Raw genomic sequence first — 22184 nt, forward strand, 5'->3', positions numbered from 1 at the left:
ACCAAAGGTTGAGAAGGTCCTCAAACTCTCCAGCCATTATTCAGAGAAACACAAGAGTGTGGATCTGAGATAATAGGAAATAATTTGCCGGTTGACAAGCCCATATAGTCCTGGTGTATTCCATCTTCTAATAATTTCCACTTTTAAAAAGCAAGATCAATAAGGGCCATCACTCTCAAAGGTGTCATCATGCTTTCCAACTGCGGAAAACCAAACTTTCTCCAGAATGGCTTTTTCCCTCTTTTATAAATTTGAAGAAGCTCAGACAGTATCAGTGTCAAGAAATGAGAAGGCCATTTGAAAACTGACAAAAAGTGATGCGAACAGTCTGGAGTTGTCAGCTTTTAGAAGCATGGGGAAATCTAATGTGGAGCTGCCTGAACACCTGGCAGAGAGTGCTCAGTCCCGTCACTGTCTCTTCCCCAGGGCTGGTGTACTACAGAAGAGATAATCATATACTTCCTGGAAATTCCTACTGAAGAGGCCTCAGAGATCAAAATCAGAGTCGTTTTTCAAATGAGCCATAAGGCTGGAAATGTAGTAAAGGAGGGAGATTATATGTGTCATGTTTGGGATGGGGAGACAAGGCCTTTCGGGGAACAACTGGTTTCTTCAGCATAGTTGGACTTTGGGAAAAGAAGTTATTAGCATTTGACGGCAATTGTGAAATATAGTAAGAGTGATGATATGTTTTTGAGGGTCTTCCATGACAGTTAATTTCTTAAAATGGATGAAGTGGAACAGAAATAGTCTACTGCTCTGTGTCACTAGCAAGCCCTTGTACATACTGGAAAACAAAGAAAATGAAGTTGGCAAAAGACTGTAAACTCTATAAGGGCAGGATCCAGGCTGTCTTGGTTAGAGCTGGCTCCCTAGTGCCTAGCATAGTGCCTAGCATAGTGCCTAGCATAGTGCCTAAAATGAGACAAATAGACATTCATTAGCAGAGGAAAGGAAAATAATTAAAGTAGCATGTTCTACACTTGGAATCGTACCAAGAGTACAGTTACAAATAACAGTGGGGCATTCAAGTAATAAGCTAAAATATTAGCCATGAAATTGGTTGACAAATGTATGTGAAATAATATATCCCAACATAAGCCAAATATTTCTTGGAGGATACATAGCTTAGAAGGATTCTCAAGGAATGGAATAAATGAACAAGGAAGAAATGGCTGGTGGCATAGAAGCAGGGGAAACTTTGAAAGAGCATGACTATACGATTGCACTTGCGAGTTCATAAGATAGCCAAGGAAGAGAATATTGCAATAGTCAGAAAGGGACCAAAAGAAATACATGCATGTTCCATAATAAAAAAAAATAGCTAGCCTTTACAGAGCTCTTTCTGTGTACCAGGCGCTGTAATACATGCTTTATGTGGATTTTTTTCATATAACTCCTATAATAAATTTTTGAGGTGATATTATTACTATTCCAAATTTCTAGGTGAGGAAATTGAGGCTCAGAGAGGTTAACTGATTTGCTCCAAGGTCACAAAGCCAGCAAATAAAAGCCAGAATTTCCCAGGGAGTCTTAACTCCAGAGCCTGAGCTCCTTACCGCTTCCTTATACTACAGCTGAGCCTTTTTCTAGGGAGAGTACATAGCTTTCATCAGATTCTCGAAGGGCTTTGTAAATCAACAAAAGTATGAGAAGCAGTGTTCCAGACTCTAAGCACCATGAAAGCAGGGACAATGTCTGTCCGGGTCAGCACTCAGATATTTGTCACATGGGTGGCTGGAAGGCTATATTAACGCGTGAATGTACTGATGAGTACCTGGCCTCCAAGTTGGTTCCCCTGCATCAGTCTGGTCTCCCTCCAGCCTGCTCCCCAAACTACAGTCTAAGTGACCTTTCTAAAATATTAATCTGGCCATGTGAGCCCCCAAGTTTAAAGATCTTGATTGACTCCTCAACACCCACAGTTTAGGTCTAAAGTCCTTCGCGTACACAGCCATGCATGACTTAGTCCAGTGGTTCTCAACAAAGGACAGTTTTGCTTTGTCCCTCAGAGGACATTTGGCAATGTTTGGAGACACCTTTGGTTGTCACAACTCAGGGGGAGGTGCTACTGGTATCTAGTGAATAAAGGCCAGAGACACTGCTAAACATCTTACAATGCACAGGACAGTCCCCACAACAAAGAATTTTCTGGCCCCAAATGACAATAGTGCCTCAGCAGAGAAACTTAAACCTAGTCCCTGGCAAACATTTAACCTTCCTTTACCGCCACTACCTACCCTGCTTTATGCTCTAGAAATCCCAGACTGTAGTTAGTTCCCCCACTCCCATATGGTTTCATGCTTCTGTGCTTTTGTTCATTCTTTTCCCTCTGCTAAGATCACTTTTCCCACCTTACTTCTTAGCACCTTTGCTTCATCCTTCAAGATTAAGTTTACATTTACCTTCTTGGAGCATTGCCCTGAACTCCCTCCTCTGTGTTCCCATGTCACCCCGGGCATATGTCTATCATGGCACTTGATCACATGATATTGAAATGACCTGTTTCTGTATCTGCCTTCCCCCACTTGGATGTGAACTCATCAAGGGCAGGGACCTATTTTATTTACTTTTATGATAGTGCCTGGCACAGAGTAGACACCCACAAATCATTGAACCGAAAGATAACAGATGACAAAGAGAAAGACAAATCACTCAACTCCTAATGAGCTTTGACCTTCTCAGCCAAACAGAACAACCTTTCAGTTGATTCAAATGAGGTAAAGCAGGGGCCAGACTTGGTGAAGAGAGTGTGGAAATGTGTCCACTCTTCTAGATGAGAAATCAGATGGCATAGGGGCTAAGAGCACATATCTGAAAATAGGGATATTAATAGTTTCTTTCTCGAGTGATTACTTTAATCATATAAAGTAATAATCCGTGTAAAGAGCCTGACACGTAGGAAGCACTCAATAAACAGTAGTTACTTTTACTAAAGGCTCAGATGAGTGAGCCTGTAGTTTTATAGATGTTATTGATTAGGATCAGTTCAAAGGAAGGGGAAGCACCTATTCATATTTAAAAAGTAGGTCAATTTAAAGAAAAATATTGTCAATAATAGTGCAAGTGGTGTAGGGGTAAGGCAAAATTCATGACGATGTTATGTGGACAACTGAAGTCTGGGAAACAGAGCTGAAAGGGAGCAACGTTGAATAGTAACTGGATTCGATTTCCTCTAGCTCTAAAGGTCAATGTCTCTGAAGCCATTGTTAGTGATAATACCACTTACCATCCCTTACCTTGTCCAGGCGCTGGACTGAGCACCTTGTGTCACGATCTCATTTAACCCATGCAATAATGCTAAAAAGTAGATAGACTATCATTAGCCTCTTTTCCTTGTTACAGATGAGGAACCCAGAGACCCATAGAGGATACCTAACTTGCCTAGGGTTATACACTAGAAAAGGAAGGGACCAGCCTTCAAACTGTTAGAGGCAGCCCAAGCATACAAATTATGGTCTTTCTCCACATTGTGGCATTAAGTTTATAAGTGAGGAATTTTCTAGTTTAATCTAATCAAGGGCTCATATTTAGATATTGCTTTTACACACGAATTTTCCCCTATAGGATTCTGCTGCTTTATAAACTGCTACTTAGGTCAAAATTAGCTGGATCTTTAACCAACCATGAGACTGGATGACCTGAGAGTCAAGTCCCTTCAAGGCACATTTTCAATTAGCAAAGAAAGACATAGTGCTGTCAAGGCTTGACATCCAGACCAAGAGCTCTTTTCTGCTCAGGGTTATTTCCCAGGGAAGGTTGTTGGAGATGGGCTCATACCACCAGCTGGCGGTTACACCAGTGACCTTTAATGCTAGTTTAGCTTAAATACATTTTGACATTTCAAATAAATTAATATATTTTTACAAGGTGAGGCAACTGCCACAAATTAGGCCAAATGGTTTGCCTGTGGGCCAGGTCACTAGGTAGATGTACCAAGGCTTCGCTGCTGCTCCTACATCTCTTTCTGCTCCCACTCCCCAAAAGGAAATATTTATTTCTCCCCAGAAGCCACTCGGACAAATGCCAGCAGCCCTCAGAGACTAACCTTAGCCACACCTCAGCAGCGTATAATTCTGGGGTCCCTTGGCAACTAATAGATGCTAATTATGACTGCCGGATTCAGCTCGAAGACTCCCTTCCATACGTTAGGTTGTATGTTATGGAAATGCCTTGGTAGTAAATATAGTGTTTCTATTGCGTGGGTATAAAGTGCCAGTTCCTTGAAAAATTACCTGGAAATGGGAGTATTTAACATGAGAAGGATATAAAAGGAACTGACAACCTAAGAGAGGTGAAAAGGTCCAATTTCTAAAAGGCAGACCCTAGACTGCTAAGTAGCCACACATCTTTCATCCGAGCAGATTTCCTAGACAAGCTGCCCAGCTAAATCAAATGGGAATTAGAGGGATTCTGTGTAGCTAGTATAGAAAGTGTCTCAGAAGCACAAAGGCCACTTTAGTCACAGGAAACTGCCAGAGGGTGACTTACCCGATGGAAAAGAAAACAAACAGACACAATAGCTGGTGTATTTTTGAGGTAATATTAAATCTAATAATAAACATGACACCGATAGTATTGACTTAAATCAAGTTGGACGAGTTGGAGAATTTAACAGCTTATCTTCCAACTACCAGCCTTTATCTCAGAGGCCCCTTGACAGCAGAGAACAGAGTCCAAAACATGTCCTCCTCTGACTCCTGCCAGGTGTGTGCCCTCCCTGGCCCTCTGCCCTGGCCTCAGCTCTCAGAGTGGGGATAATTAGAACGTCATTCCTGCCAGCTTTGTTTTTTCTGGGTCACTGATTTCAGATTTGATCAAAGTAGGAGCGTTGTGCTGAAATAAATTCACTTCCTCTACCTCAGCCAGCCCCAGCTTATTTCCTGGGGGACCATGCTCCATAGGACCAGCGCACACAGATGCTTCTCTACCAACACAGTAGTGTATATAGAGGTCCCAAGAGGGGGCACGTGGTGGAGGAGGAGTCGGCACCCTCTGCAGCAGCAGGCACTCACTCTCCCTCTCGGCGGCAGGGCTCTGCCATACACAGGCTTCAGATAGACGTGCTGAGGAACGTATCACTGCAAACTGCTCTGGGAGCTGTTAGGGCTGGTGTTTAATGTTTATCCAATGGCCTCAGTCTGAAAGGCTCTGTAGAACACGCATAACACAAGTTCAGCTTTATACTCCATTAGCATTCAAATTCCTAGCTGCCCAGAGGCATATGGTACTGACCAGAGAAGGCCAGCCTGTGTGGAAGTTGAGGGCATGCAGAGACGTGGGGACAGAATGAGGTTGCTGGGCGTCTGGGAGAGACACTCAGAGACAGGGGGCAAGGAGCCCCAAGTGGTGCAAGAGGGGAGGTCAAAGACAACCTTTGTCTTCTTTACAACATCAACAGTTGCTCTCCGTTAGGAGAATTAGAGGAAGGGCCTTATCTCAGACTGGCATTGTCCACTTCATTACTAAGTGTAAGGCCTCTTCCAGCTTGGGAAACAGTGGGCCTCAGGATGCAATGACAGTGCAGATCTTGTTTTTAGACTTTCAGGTTCAATGAGAAAAACAAAGCTTTCCTTGGGCTTTCACTCAAGGCAAAAAGGAGGAGAGGAACATTATTGTTACTATTTTGACCAGGAATGGGACAGATTTTTCTGCCTTTGTCTAGCCTTCGAGAAGAGAAATAAAGTACAGAATACGTGAGTGGTGGGATGGAGAGTATATGTAACACTGTTCTCTGAGGCGTGCCCAGTGATAAATAGCAGCTATCAAGGAGACATCAAGGCATTGGGCTAACTCTTGTATCCAAAAAGGACCTAGAGCGGAGCCATGTTTGGTTGGCCTGTGTGTCCCCAGTGCCTAGCACAGCACTTGGCACAAGGTATACCAGACACAGACACACACATACATACCAGTCCTTTTGCTTCTAACTCCCTAACGTGTCTCAAATCCATCTACTTCTCTCCATCCCCACTGTTGCCATCCTAATTCAGGCCACCATCATCCCTCACCTGGACCACTGCAGACCACTGCAGGAGCTTTCTAACTGGTGGCCTGCCTCCCATTTCACCTCTTCCTGCAATATGGCTCAACAGCAGCCAGTGTGATCCCTGTGGAACCCAAACATGACTATGTCACACCCTTACTTAAAGCCCTTCAGTGGTCTCCTGCAGCCATCAGTATAAAGCTGGACATGTACCTCCCTCCATTGTCTGGTGTATTAGTCAGCTAGGGCTACCATAACAAAATACCACAGACTGGGTGGCTTAAATAAGAGAAATGTCTTTTCTCACAGTTCTGGAGGCTAGAAGTTCAAGATCAAGGTGGTGGTAGGTTTAGTTTCTCCTGAGGCCTCTCTCCTTGGCTTGCAGATGGCTACCCTCTTACTGTGTCTTCACATGGGCTTTTTCTCCGTGCAGACACACTTCTGATGTCTCTTTCTCTTCTTATAAGGACACCAGATTTGTTGGATTAGAGCCCCACCCTTATGAGCTCATTTAACCTTAATTACCTCGTTATAGGCCCTGTTCCCAAATACAGTCACATTAGGGATTAGGACTTCAACGTGAATTTAGGAGGGACACAGTTCAGTCCGTATACCTAGCCACTGTCTACTTCCTGATTCTCATTCTTCACCACTCCCATAAACTCAGCCTTACTGAATTGTTTGTAGTAACCTGGATGGGACATACTGTCTCTAACCTCCACCTCTAGACCTTCACCCACGCTGTTCCCTCTACCTGGATTGCCCTCAACTCTGCTCTGTCCTCCCATTTTCACCTCATTCCTCTCCTACTGGTCATTTCAGGCCCTGCTTCGGTAGCACCTTCTCTAGGAATACCATGCCTCCTGATTTCCAGTCTGGGTGAAGTGCTCTCATACCCTCTCTGCTGTCTCCTTCTCATAACATGGGAAGTAATTGCCTAATGGCTCCTCCAACGGCTCTACTAGACCATGAGTCATTTGGGGGCAAAGGCTGTGTCATGGTATTCTTTTGCATCCCCAAAGCCCGGAGAAGGTACTCAGCATTCAGTGAAAGAACAAATCACTCTGCTTCTTTGTGGAGGAAAGGGAGATATGGAGTGAACCAGGCCAAGCTAGGCGGCACTGCGCTACAATTTAGGATTCCAAATCATCAGCTGATGAAACGTACCTGAGTATTCCACAAGATGGATGCTAGGTCTCTGCTAATGGAAAATCCTCTCCCAAAAGGTTGCTGTTAGAGTAAAATCTGGTTTCTCCAGCACTCTGTTTTCCAGAAGCCTCTATGACTTTACTCTTCTATGCATCTACAGGACAGTGGGAGAGATTTGCATATCATAGTGACACAGAAGCCCTAGAGCAGTGGTCCTCAGACTTCAGTGTGCATCAGAATCATCTGGAAGGCTTGTCAAAACACAAGTGGCTGGGCCCCCACCTCCGGAGTTTCTGATTCAATAGATCTAAGTTGGGGCCTGAGAATTTACATTTCTAACAAGTTCCAAGGTGATGCTAATGCCGCTGGTCCAGAGTCCACACTCTGAAAAACACTGCTTCAGAGGATCCTTCTGGAATTATTGAAAACAAATTTACATTATTCTGGGAATTTTAAAGTGATAAGTATGTTTACGAGAACATTTGATCAACCATTTGATCTTCCCCCAACTTTTCCAGACAACACCAACGTTGCTGAAATTCATGAGACGGGGGGAACCAATAAACCAATTTTTCTTTCAAGGTAAGACTGCCCCTGGAAAGATATTGTAACCTAATGGTGTGTATTCTGTTCCTTTCTGCAGGTGCGATTAGAGTGGCCAACAGACCTTGCAGTCAATCCCATGGACAATTCATTGTATGTCTTGGATAACAACATTGTGCTGCAAATTTCTGAGAACAGGCGCGTGCGGATCATTGCAGGGCGCCCCATTCACTGCCAGGTGCCAGGCATCGATCATTTCTTGGTCAGCAAGGTGGCAATTCACTCCACTCTGGAGTCGGCTAGGGCCATCAGCGTCTCCCACAGCGGGCTGCTCTTCATAGCTGAAACAGATGAGAGGAAAGTAAATCGCATTCAGCAAGTTACCACCAATGGGGAGATCTCCATCATGGCTGGTGCCCCCACTGACTGTGACTGCAAAATTGATCCCAACTGTGACTGTTTTTCAGGTATGACCTTTTTAGCAATTCACCAGCTCCCCTTCTCTGTTTTCAAAAGAAAAACGTGCGTCAGAAAAGTCAAAAGGAAAACAAAGGTGTTGCTTGTGAACATTGGCTTGTGCAAGGGAGAAAGCAATGGGTTGGGGGTCAGACAGCCTACTATCTGGTAATAGTTCTGCAACTGACTCACTGAGTTGCTCTAGGAAAGCCACAGAACCTCTTCATGATTCGCTTAATTCATCTGTTGAATAGAAATACCACTTGTCTCAGTTGTATCACCTTGCTGATTTGAGGATAAACTAGTATAATAAAAATTTTGATACTTGAAGAAGTTAAGACCACTATACAAATGTAAGATCATGATATTATTTGTACTTTAGAGAAAGGAAAACTAGGTAAAACCTACATGTACTGATTTAGCTAAAGAAAAAATTACTTCCTGTAAGTGACTGGTTTCCAGATTAGTAGTGTGTGCTATTTGGAGCCTAAAGGGACTAGGGCAGGCCGCTTTGGGGACACATGGGCAAAATTAAATTCCACAATGAAAGGTTCTCAGGACATCAGTCTGCTATTGCACTGTTTAAAAAATATCCAAAACTTTCTCCATAATCAATAGTGCCCTTTACTTCCAATTGAAATAGAAAAAATAAAAAGAGCCTTTTCCCCAAAACATGAAGTAGATATTCCAGATATCAAACAGTTCTCTAAATGTCAATAGATACATTTATAGCTGGGACATGGAAACCGCTCCATGCTGCATACAACCCTGTTAAACTGTTCATCCAGGCCTGAATAGTTCTCTTAACCTTTGCCTTTCCTTGGGCCAGAGGAATCAAGAGCCGGTACCTTGGTCAATAGGACTTTTGATCAAAATTTCCAATGTTTTCCTGGACAATTAGTTTTATAGTTATTTTGCTAATTTTTATCTTTCATTCAAGGCAAATCTAGTGTTTACTCCAGTTCTCAAATTTCATGTTCTGAATCCTTGTTGCGCTTATAGACTTAGTGTACTTTGACAATGTGACAATGGAAATTAACGACAGAAAGGTCCTCTAGGCACAGTAGCATTCGAAAGCCCTAAGATAGTTGCTACAAGCATTGACGGGCATAAATCTCATGGATTTCCAGCCAGATTTTGTGTGGCTGTCATTATTTGCTGTTTTTGCATCTTGCAATACAATAGATTCCAAACAGCAGGATTGAGGATTTCACAAAATTGGTGTTAACTGAGATAATTGCATCTTACTGTTCGTCTTCAGTGGTACTGACTCCAGAATTTTGAATAAGTTTCAAATTTGTCGAGGAGGGCATGCAGAGAATGCTGGTTCACTTATTGTTCCTTTTAACACGATTCTTGATGCACAATGATTTCCGTATATAGTATGTTCCTATAAATACTTGTGATAATTATTAAAATCACGGTCTTTCTCCCATAGGTGATGGTGGCTATGCCAAAGATGCAAAGATGAAAGCCCCTTCCTCCTTAGCAGTGTCACCTGATGGTACCCTTTATGTGGCAGACCTTGGGAATGTTCGAATTCGTACCATTAGCAGGAACCAAGCCCAGCTGAATGACATGAACCTTTATGAGATTGCTTCACCTGCTGATCAAGAGCTCTACCAGTTTACTGTCAATGGAACCCACCTGCACACCTTGAACTTGATAACAAGGGACTATGTGTATAATTTCACCTACAATGCTGAAGGTGACTTGGGTGCAATTACCAGCAGCAATGGCAATTCTGTGCACATTCGCCGTGATGCAGGTGGGATGCCCCTTTGGCTTGTGGTCCCTGGTGGGCAGGTGTACTGGCTGACTATAAGTAGCAATGGAGTCCTGAAAAGAGTGTCAGCCCAAGGCTATAATCTGGCCTTGATGACCTATCCAGGAAATACAGGACTTCTGGCTACCAAAAGTAACGAAAATGGATGGACAACCGTCTATGAGTAAGTTTCTCATTCTCAGCATACGCTGTGTTAGATTTTTATTTGAAATTGCATTATAGTGGGAAAATGGCTTAGTAATTGCTGGGTATTGCTTGCTATTTTCTCCTAACAACCACAATAAAAAAATAAAAAGTCAAGGAGAAAATTTTACTCAACTCCTAGGGTTTGGACCCATTTCTCCAGAGCAGTTTTGCAGAGCATAATAATAAAAACATAAACTGAATGAAGAATCAAGTGTGGCACTGCAGGAGACAGGAATGAGGTAGAAGTCCGTGTACTCAAGAAATTTATAGCATAGCTGGGAGAACAAGGTAAAATTTCATTTAAATCACAAACTAGAAAATATTTCTAAAGCAGCAAAGAAGCAGTGTGGTTTAACTAGTATTTATTGATCCCTGTGGGGTTTAATGAATGAATAAATGAATGTGTGCCCAGCCTAGCCCAGCCCAACTCAATATAAGTTGCTGTGGGAGGTAAGAGAGAACTTAGAATATAAGAAGTAGACCCTGGAAAGCAAGTGTGAAATGATGTGGCGCAAACGCTGAACAGGAGAGGCTGCATTCATTGCCTGCTTTTGTGACATGTGGAGCCAAATGCTCCTGTATCACCTTGGGCTTCCTTGGTTTCCCTGTACAAGTCAAAGAATCCAGCGCACTTGGGCATTCACAGACTGGATCTGTGGTAACTTTGTTTAACTAGAAATTGACACAAGATGTGTCTGACAGCACGCTACTGGGAGGTGTCATGGCATGGAAATAGAGATCATTGTCCTTGCCTTTTAAAGCGTTGACAACCTTGTCTGCAAGTCAACCTATTAAGAAAGCTAGTCTGCCAGTACTCAGCAAGCATCTTTCCCAAAAAGGGAATTGCTGAATTTTTAGCCAATTAATTGAATGAATATAATCCGTAGAATCTGAACCCAGAACCGGAAATGGCATTAAAGTTGAAGAATGTGAGAATTGGTGATATTAAGTAGGAGTGGTTCCAAGTGTGACTAATCTGTGAGGTTGTAGAGAATATGAAGAGAATATGTCCAGTCCCATGAAAGCCTCCTGAGGAAAGGGACAAAACAATTGGCCTTCAGGTTTTGGATCATTTCCCAAAGAAATGCCACTTATACAAAAGAGCTGGACAGCTATTTTAGTTTCACTTAGAGAAATGTATTCAGTTGTTTCTGTTAGAAGTTTTCCTCTATTTTTTGAAAAATTTCTCTTACATCTCAATAAGAGTAATAAAAGCCACTGCTCACTGAAGCTTTATTATGTGCCATGTACTAGGCTAGGTGATTTACATACATCATTTTATTCAATCCCCAAAATAACAACATGGGCTAGGTGCTCCTAGTATGCCTGCTTTATGGATGAGGAAACTGAGACACAAAATGGTTTACTTGTCCTGATTCACACAGATATCCAGAATTCAAACAGCAACGGCCAACATTGTTTAATATACTTAAGAAAGATAAAGTTTCTAATGAGAACATCTTTTTTAAAAATTCATGCAAGATCACCCTGCAGCTGAATTTAGACAAACTATTTTGAAAGCTAGTAGTTGACTTCAGTCAAGCAATAAGAAATGGCTGACAGGGCCAGCCCAGTGGCATAGTGATTAAGGTTGCACACTATGATTTGGCAGACCAGTGTTCGTGGTTCGAGTCCCTGGCACAGACCTGCATACTGCTCCTCAAGCCATGCTGTGGTGGCGTCACACGTATAAAATAGAGGAAGATTGACACAGATGCTAGCTCAGGGACAATCTTCCTCAAGCAAAAAGAAAAAAAGAAATGGCTGAGGTATTAACTAGTTTTCAAAATAACCAGTTTAACCATTTATTTATCAAATCATCACATTGTGCACTTTAAATATATACAATTTTATTTGTCAATTATACCTCAATAAAGCTAGAGAAAAAAGACACAAGGTAACCAGTTCAACCAGTCATTTATTTATTCAACAAATGTTTACTGAGCAGCTACTATGTGCCAGGCAATGTTCTGGTGCTGGGGATACAGCCATGAACAAACCAGATGACAAGCCCTGCCTTTATAGAGGTTACATTGGTCTGGAGGGAGACAAGTAAAATGCACAGGATTTCAGATGGTGATAAATTCTAGAGAAAATAAAGCAGGGTAAGGGAGATTGAGAGTGTGGGGCAGAATGGGTTTCTATTTCAGGTTGGGTGGTCAGGGAAGGCCTCCCTAAGAAGGTGACATTTGAGTAAATACCTATGGAACGTGAGGGAGTAAGCCATATGGATTTCTTGGGGCAGGGAAGAGAGAGAATATTCCAGGCAGAGCAAACAGCAAGTGCAAAGGCCTTGCAGCAGGAACAAACCTGACATGATCAAAGGGAGGTAAGGCAGCCACTGTGACTGGAGAGGAATAGAGTAAGAGGACTGGGGAGATGAAATCAAGGAAGTGGTCAGGGCTACTTCATGTAAGGCCTTGTAGGCTCGGTAAAGACTGACTTTTACTCTAAGTAAGAGGTGGAACCACTGAAGAGTTTTGAGTAAAGGAGTGACGTAATCTAACCTACGTTTTTAAAGAATCACTCTGTTTTGAAAACAGACTACATGGTGGAAGCAGTGGAACATAATGGTGGAGAGCAGAGGGGTTTGCGAATAATCCAGGCAAAAGATGGTAACTTAGACCAGGGAGTGGGGGGATAAGAAGTGGTACAATTCTAAATAGATTTTGACAGTAGATCTTTCAGGACTTACTGACTGACTGGGTGTGCAGTGTGGGAGAGAGAAGGGTAGAGATAACTCCAAAATTTTGGGCCTGTGCAACTGGATGTTGGACTTTCCATTTACCGAGATGTGGAAGACTATGCAAGACGTACGTTAGACTGGATGGGAGATCAGGAGTTCAGTGTTGGATATGATCAGTTTGGTTAGGCATCCAAGTGAAAATATCAACTAAGCAATTGGATATATGAGTTTGGAATTGAGGGGAGAGGCTGCAGCTTTGAAATTTGCAGATCCAAATTTGGCATCCACCAGTGTTTAGATTGTATTTAAAGTCATGAGCTGGGATGAGATCTCCATGGAAGCGAGTGTAGACAAGGAAGAAAAGAGATCTGATGACTGAACCTGGAGCACTTCAATGTTTACAGTTGAGGCTATGAAGAGAAACCAGCAAAAAAGACTGAGAAGGAAAGTCCAGTGAAGTAGGAAGAAAATCAGCAGGCTGGGATGTCCTGGAAGCCATGTAAAACAGGAAGAAGTGATCAGCTGTGTCACATGCTCCTGATAAGTCAAGTAAGATAAGGACTGAGAATTGACTATTCAGTCTAGCACTGAGGAGAACATTGTTTGCCTTCAGAAGAGCAGGTGCTGTGGTGCAGTGGAGGACAAAAGCCTGAGCAGAGCGGATTTCAGAGAGAATGGATACATGCATGTTCATAGCAGTATTATTCATAATAGCCAAGAAGGGGAAAGAACCCATGCCCACCAAGTCATGAGTGGACAAACAAAATGAGGTGTACCCATACCGTGGAATAATATTCACCTATAAAGAGGAATGAAGTACTGATTCATGCTACAATGTGGATAAACCTCAAAAACGTTATACTAAGTGAAAGAAGCCAGACACAAAAGGACAAATATTGTATAGTTCCTTTTATATGAAATGTCCAGAAAAGGCAAACTCATAGAGGCAGAAAGTAGATTAGTGGTTGCCAAGAACTGGGGAGAGGAGTGAATGAGGAATGGTTGATAATGAGTGTGGGATTTATTTTGAGGGCGATGGAAATGTTCTAGAAGTGGTAGCAATGTTTGCAAACATTGTGAATGTACTGAAAGCCACTGAATTGTATACTTCAAAATGGTGACTTTCGTGGTTTGTAAATTATATCTCAATAATAAAAAGAGAGCAACTGGGAGGAGAGAGATTGGAGACAGCGAGTAAAGAACTCTTCTGAGGAGCTTTGCTGTAAAGAGGAGCAGAGAAATTGGAGCTGGAGGGGAAACGGAATAAACAGAAGGAGTTTTTAAAAATGAGAGAAATAACAGTATGTTTGTTTGCTGATGAAACTGATCCAATACAGAGGGAAAAATTGATGATACCAGGTAGAGAAGAGAATGTTGTAGCCAGATCAGTGTGCCTGATTTCCACTGGCGGCACGTTGATGCAGGCACTGTGTGGCAAGCAGGATACTAACGGGGACTGGAGCCCAGGCTCTTACCAGGAGTTGGCAGGCAGTGAGTGAAAAGGTATCAACTAACATCGTTTTGTTGAATAGTCAATCTTAAGCCACTAAGAGTTGAGAACGCAGGCATTCACATAGGGGTAATCATGGAATATTCTGGCCACAAAGAGACATTAGAGGTCACTTTACAAATGAGGAAACTGAGGCCCAGAATAGGGAAGTAACTCGCCCATTTGCATTGCTAGTTGGCTGGGTCTCTAGTCAGGTCTTTGAGCTTCTAGTCTAGTGCTCTTTCCACTGATGCCCCACTGCCTTCCAGGAAAAGGAGGAGGATTTGAGATTACGAGAGTGACCATGGGAAGTCTAGGGAGCTAGATTTCCCCTCCAGTAGCGGGAAAAGAGCAGTATGATAGCACCACGAGATAGACAGGGTGGCTGAAACTCCATTTCTTCCTTCTCCCTCCTTCGTAACTCCAGTCAGGATTATGCTGAAGCCTCTTGAACAAATAGCGTCTTTGGGGAGGAGAGGTTCCCTCTTCCTCCTGAGGTGATCCGTTCCAGTGCTGAACAGCAGTCCTCAGTGAAACATTGCCCCGTCCCTTCTCGCCTGCACATATGGGAATGAGCGATTTCCCAACCCACGTAATGTAACTAATTCTTCCTACAGTCTTCTCTGTACAAAATCTGACTTCTTTCACTTTTATCCTCCAGCGCTTTAGCCAGTTCAGAATACTCCTCCGAGTTTCCCCTTGTGCTTCTGAAGCTGGGGAACACAAAATTGGACCTACTATTCCAGTCAGAGGCAGAGCCATGCTGAGGTCGGTAGAAGGTGGCTATGACCCTGCTGCCAGGCCCTTCTAAAAGAACTCGAGCCTTTCTCTGAGGTGAGAAGGAGCCTGCCTTCTCTGGCCAAAGGGGACAAGTGGTTTGCCAAGGTAGAAATAGGAATTCTGCTCTGAGATGAGCGGCAGAGAAACAGAAACAGAAGCAAAATCTGGCAGGATGGAGGACTGCTGTGCAGAGGTTCCTAAGCCGGTGATTCCTCCAACTTTCAATTATCTGCGGCAGCAGAGAGGAGATATGACACAGATGACCCTGAACAGTGGAGAATTCAAATGGGATTTTAAAATGCATCTTGTGTGGTGGTAGTGTGAGGGCTTGTATTGTGCAGTGTGACGTTGTTTAAATAGTTCATTGATTTTCATAATTCCGTTTGACTTGGACCGGGATCAAAATTGCACACCCCAAGTATTAGTACTTGATGCTTGACTGCCCCTAAGTGTCCTGAGTGTCAGGGGAAAAGCTGACCACAGAGAAATGGCTAACAGGGAGGTGACTGTCAAGGCAAGAACGCTGGCCAAATGAAGCAGGGGTTCTGGCCCGAGGGGCTGGCGGGCTCCTAATTGCAATGACCCTGCCATAGTGGAGGTCCGGGGGAGGGGCCCAGCAACTCACATAGCTTGTTTCTCAAGCACTTCCCTGGCAAAGGCTTCTGCTGTACTAAACTGAAAAGGTCCCTGCCTGAGGCCAAAGCGTCAGTTGTGTCACTGCTGCTGGTCCAGCTGAGCTGACAGTTCCTCAGGCCCTTGCCCTTTGTGGGAGGCCTCCGCTGGAAGGAGACTGTGCATTTACATGATCTCGTGATCCTCAGTCTTCTGTATTCTCTCTGTTGCTTGACTTTGGTAGCACGCCCCTCACCCCCCACCCTCCGTAAAACGCCATTCACTGACAACTTGGAAAAGCCCTCATAATAGCTCTGGGTGGCTTCTAGGCTGTTTTACAGCTGCTCAGTTTATGGAAGATGGCTAATGAGGGATTCTCCCTCCTCCCTGATAAGATTAGAAGGGGGTAACAAGGTAAACAAGCCGTGTCTCTGGGTGAGATAGTTGACTGGGCATAGGATGTGATTCCCATGTAGAACTGGTCAGTCCAAACACGTCAAAATATTTCCAGTGCTTTCTAGAATCTCAGAGTAGGGAGGGAACTAAGGCACTGTGTGGTCCAGCCCCCTGCCTCTAGGCAGGTGAAGGATTTCAATTCAGCAAGAAGAACATAGAATTGTCAACTGTTCCTTCAGGTCTCCAAAGACAGAGACTCGATATCTTTGCTCAGTCCCCTCTCCATGTGCTTTATGCCCTTGAGAAGGCTCCAGAATAGGCAGACAGAACTGTCGTGGGTCATGCTGAGAAGTACAATAGAGACAGGGAGTGAGTAGAGGGAAGAGAGGCTACTGGCAGAAAAAGCTTTCAGAGTTTGGCAGGGAAGATTAGCTGCTGCACAAGACATCTGTGTGAGCCGAGCCTGGCCTCCCAACACCACCATCGGTGGCTCTGTGTCTTCTCTAACTACGTTGACTCTCATATCTAGCCATCCTTTCCACTTCCACAGGCAGCAGCCTGTTTACCTCATTTAACAAGTACATGTAGTGAGAATCTACTCTATGCCAGATTCCAAGAATATGGAGATGAATGAGATACTGTGCCCTACTTCTAAAGATGTGAGAGTTTACAACCTAATAAAGAAGACAATTCCGAGTGATAGGCAATCACAATACATTTAATAGAGGCAAGAAGCCACCATCTTCTGTTACACAAACTAAGGCTGCAGCCTCCCAACAGGTCTCCCTGCTCCATATCTCTCCTTCCAAGATTCACTGCCACCAAAGCACTGCTTTAATCATAGTGTTCTCCCCCGAAAAGCTTTCTATGCCTCTCCTTTCTCTACTGACTACATGCTTTCCTCCAGAGACTGGTACCCCAGTTCCCCCATGCTCTGGCTCCAACATGCCTCTCCAGCCTCATCTCCCACTACCCTCCCAGAGGAACCTTGTGCTCCAGCAACCTGGTTCTCTCAAGGGACATCCTGCCCACCTGTACACTTTCCTTTGTGCCATCTCTTGGAATGCCCCCCCAATCTCTACCTATCAAGGATTGATCTCTACCTACCTTCCAGGATTCAAATACCACTACCACCTCCTTCTCTTCTTTCCCCTCTTCTGCTAAGCCCAGCTGGGAATAACTTCTCCCTCCTCTGAACTTCTACAGCTCCTTGTTTACAGAAGTACATGGCAATATTCCGGAATTAGAGTAATTTGTGGGCATATCTTATCTGCCCCACTAGAGTTGGAATTTTTTTCAGCACTGTATCCTCAGTACCCAGCACAAGACTGATATTTATTAAATAAAGGACAAGTGAAGATAGAAAGGCATTATGGACTTGGAGCTGAATCATAGGAAGCCAAATGAATTTATTGGTGAAGAGGAGGAATCCAGTATTTCCTAAAGAATGCTTATAAGTTGGTCAGTTTCTGGCATGAGAGGGTAAAGAGAGTCTGTTTCCTTTTAAAAAAATAAGCAATGAATCTTCCTTCCACAATCTTCAATATTTTCGTAAAACCAAGGGTGAAGGAGCTCCTGGTTCTCACTCTGCATAGTTTAGCTCTGGCTTAAATTGTCCTCAAAGGAAAGGGCAAGCTATCCCTTATGAGAAAATATCAGACCAAATATATTTTTAATAATGTGTAAATATCATCTTCCCGTCTAATCTATATGCTCCTTAAGGAAAAGAATTAATTCTGAATTTCCTTTACAAGTGTTTTCTTTGTCCCACGGGGGCATGTCTATGTACGTGCACAGATGCACACGCACGCACATACACACGTGCAAGTGCACACAGCCTATCACCATGCTGAGCAAAAGGGTAGTTACACTCACTGCTTCACTGATGGGTGTACTGTGGGACCCTCATAGTGGATCTCTGTGAAACCAGGACAGCAAGGGACAATGTGATGGGAAATCTCCTCTTACGAAACCCACCTCTGATGACTGCGAAGACAACAGTCATTGGCTGATGGCACAATTCACCAGCCAAAATTTGCAGGCCTGGCCAAGCAAGTGCTACTCCCTGCCTGGGGGAAGGAGAGGATTGCTACCAGGCAGTGGCCTGAGGGGATCAGTTTCAGCATATTGGCTTGTACTCTGCACCAAAGGATGCAGGCACCAAAGGGAAACACACACAGCATAAGAGATTTTGATTAAACTTGTTTCTTTGACATTCAGTCTGGAAACATGCATTCCCCTGTGATAGAGGGAAAAACCTCAAGCAAACCGTAGGAAATCAAAGGCTCCCTTTATTTCTTATCTACTTTTGAGCAATCTTTCCAAAGTTGTGGAAATTATCCACTGATGATACATCTGCCTATCACTCTTCCTTTGGAAATGATGCCACAAGAAAGAGACATGCCTATATGTTTAGGGCCGTATAAATGTTTGAGCATATGAGAGACACCACACTGCAGATACCACCAAATGCAATTGCTTTGCCGTGGCTAGCAGACTTGGGGTGCGTGAGTATGCTGTGGGATAGAATGCTTTAGAGTTTGTTTTCTGGTTCCTTCAGTTTTATTGAGATATCATTGACATACAGCACTGTATAAGTTTAAGGTATACAACATAATTACTTGACTTATATATATTGTGAGATGATTACCACAATAAGTTAACATCCATCGTCTCATATAGATACAAAAAAATGGTTTTTTCCTTCTGATGAGAACTTTTAGGATTTACTCTCTTAGCAACTTTCATATATACGATAGAGCAGTGTTAACTATTGTCATCATCCTGTACGTTACATCCCCAGTACTTATTTATCTTATAACTGGAAGTTTGTACCTTTTGACTGCCTCCCTCCAATTCCTTCTCTCCCCACCTCCGCTCTGGTAACCACAAACCTGATCTCTTTTTCTCTGGGTTTGGTTTTTTTTAGATTCCACATATAAGTGAGCTCATACACTATTTGTCTTTCTCTGTCTGACTTATTTCACTTAGCATAATGCCCTCAAGGTAGAGTGGTTGTTTACGGTAGAGTTAAAGTGAAATGTACACTTTCAAATAAGGATGCCTCTCCAGCCTGAGAAAGGAGATCAGAAAATATAACCTTCTAGCTACGCAGTGACTACATAAGACTATGGGAAATTCTTCCTCATCCCCGACATCATTGCCTTTCTCTCGATAAAAGGACCAGGCAGCAGCCTCCTAGGTCTAGATCTATCTGGACGGTTACCCACGACTGTTTAGCTTTCCTCTCCAAATGTTCTTCTGTCAATCTGGGGAGTAGGTTTGGGAACAGACTATGTAGGAACATGGCTGTGCTCTTGGGAATAAGCTTTTAAAGGTACAATCTCAGACAAAGAGCACCAGTGACTGAGCTTAAAAGGTGTTTGGGGAAGTGGGCTTAGGAAACCGGATTTATCCACAGGCCACTGCTAAGGTTCATTGGGATTTTTGGCTCTTGTACATCTGTTCATGGATGGCTCAATTGGCATCTGATCTTGTCATCTTGCCCTGAGGAGTGGACACAACTACTGCCCTCACCTTTAGATGAAATCTTGCTTTAAAATAAGATGCTATGTGACCAGGAGAGAAGGAAACTTTCCCAAGCTGGAAAGCCCATTGGGAACCTGCGTGCAGAGCATCTTAGGTCAGATTTCCTGGAGGAATGATGAAGAATGACCTTGCCAAGGGTTGAGGAAACCCCTTAGAAATCAAGAAAGGGAAACCACTGAGCCAGAGTTGCTGGCGATGGATGTGAAACAGAGAGGAAATACCCGATAATCCAGGCTGTAGGGCCACAATCTCCGTCATGAGGAAGGCCTACAGCAGCTTCCTTCTCTCTGCTGCCTGGAAACTCCTTACTACAGGGAAAAGCAGATTGGTACCTTGGGAGAATCAAGGCTAGACATTGTTTTCTTCTCCTGGACGCAAGACCAGCCAGACAAGCTTGGGGCTTTGCTAGTCATTCATGCCCTTCTATGTCCCACTCTCATCAAGGGCCTGCTTCTTGCAGCCACAGAGCCCCAGAGCAGACCGTGGTCAAACAGGCTGAGCAAGAGGGAGGATTTTGCAATTAATCCCAAGTGCAAACAGCACCCTTCAGCCTTCCCTTGGTAATGAGGCTTTAGCTGCATAATAGCAACATGCCAACAACCATTTTGACTAAAATCCATTTAAACAAAGGGTACATCCAATTAAACAACCAGGGCTTGACATATCTATGATGTCAAATGACCTATTTGATTATTTTTATTTGCATACATGACTGTTTTAACTGATTGCACTTGGGTGCACGCACACACACACTCATGTACACACAGAACTGAACTTGAGACAGCATTGTGTATAGCCTCAAGTTCAGTTCTTTCCTATAAAATAAGGTCCAGCCCCTTTTCCCAAGCCTACCGAAGGCTAGTCTAGGTTTTAAAATTTGAACAACTATCCAGGCAGGCTGAGTTCTTTAAAACCCAGTGGATTAACACTGACTCACTATGCCATTTGGCATAATTGTTGGGGGAGAAGGTAGCAGAGCCAGCCTCCCCCATTGTGTCCAGGCTGTATCCTGCTCACTTTGGGTAAAAAGAATATAATTGTTTAACATTTTAAAAGCAAATAAAAGTGCTTAAATATTTTGTAATTTGCAACTTGAAAAGAAAACAGTAATGGGTTTCCAAGTGCATGTCTTTACTTTTAATGAAGTGTTTATTTTTCATGGTTCTATTGGCAATAAAAGAACAGCTCCACATCAAAAGCCTTCAGGGAAGCAGTTTCCATTTGGAGGACAGTGAGATTGCCAATCATTCTGATTTTTTTTAAAAAGTAAACTCACTAAACTATATGCCTAGATATAGGTTATTGCCTATTATCCCAGGTAATTATTTTTTTTTGTCTGTTACTCATATTGGCAAATTATAGCACATTATGTACTATACTCTAAAAGATAAAAAAAATTAAGTGACACTGAGATCAGGGGGCTCCAGAATGTTTTAATGAACATGTTTCCATTATCCTCTGTGCTTGTTCATTTTGTTGGAAGAATGATTCATTCATTTCAAATTTGGCAACTTAAACAGCAGCAAATATAATTTTCCTATCACAATGCAAAATCAGTTTATTGGCCTTCTCGGGTTTGGAGGGCCATTCGTGCCTCCTTTTCCTTTGCCAACAGCACCCTCTGCTGCTGTTTGTTGTCCATTGCATCTAATGGGATCGACCCAAATTGCAAACGGAGGCCTCCCTGCAACATTGCACACAGCAGGACATGATTTATAAATCAGTTTTCCACCCTGGTGATTCATTACCAGATATATTTTCTCTGTAAAACAGCACAGCTCAAGGAAGTCATCAAGAATTCAGAAGCTGCAAAAAATACCTTCGTTTGATTAATCATCTCTCTGACCTTTTTCTTCTTATTGAACAAGGTTAATAATACTTGTTATCACTCAAAGTTAAACTGTATTAGCTGCCAAGTGATTTTTATTTTGCAAAGGCCTGTTATCACTGCCAAGAGGCTTCAAAGTTGGGACTGGTTCCATTCCTCAGGTATGACCCCGAGGGACATCTGACCAATGCAACATTTCCCACTGGGGAGGTCAGCAGCTTCCACAGTGACCTGGAGAAGCTGACAAAAGTGGAGCTAGATACTTCCAACCGTGAAAATGTCCTCATGTCAACCAACTTGACAGCAACTAGCACCATATATATTTTAAAACAAGGTAAGAATATTTCCAGCTTTCTCTGACTATAATAGCACCTATCTTAATTTCTACCATCAAACCTCTGAACACCGTTCATAAATAGAACTCATTTCTGGCTGAGAAGATGGCTTCTTCTCCCTATTTTCCAGCTATGGAGGCTGAAAGCCAGACAAAATCACACCTTTCATGAAGTCCACATAGCAACATTGGGCCGTGTCACTGTGGGAGTTATGGGGTTAAATCGCTGCCAAATCTGCTCTTGCATCAAGTCATTTCCCAACACCCAGCTGTTTGTAAGCACTTTTAGGCTCTCATTGGGTCATATTAAAGAAATGAAGTCTGTGCCCCATCTGAGATTAGCATTCTAGATCAATGCTGACATGGGTGAAAAAAAGGATGAATTAGAATACACACTGAGCAAGAAT

The 22184-nt window shown here is 43.2% G+C and overlaps 1 protein-coding gene across 1 annotated transcript in view; it reads left to right on the forward strand.

Moving 5' to 3' along the window:
- TENM1 (teneurin transmembrane protein 1) overlaps window positions 1-22184 on the forward strand; it is a 526446-nt gene that overhangs the window by 473055 nt on the left and 31207 nt on the right. Inside the window, exons 24-26 of the mRNA XM_046672513.1 lie at window positions 7776-8142; window positions 9570-10080; window positions 21605-21777. Of these exons, the coding sequence (XP_046528469.1) occupies window positions 7776-8142; window positions 9570-10080; window positions 21605-21777 (1051 nt within the window). The remainder of the gene's footprint in view (window positions 1-7775; window positions 8143-9569; window positions 10081-21604; window positions 21778-22184) is intronic.

The sequence above is a fragment of the Equus quagga genome, chromosome 10 (assembly GCF_021613505.1).
Source record: "Equus quagga isolate Etosha38 chromosome 10, UCLA_HA_Equagga_1.0, whole genome shotgun sequence".
NCBI classification, from domain to species: domain Eukaryota; kingdom Metazoa; phylum Chordata; class Mammalia; order Perissodactyla; family Equidae; genus Equus; species Equus quagga.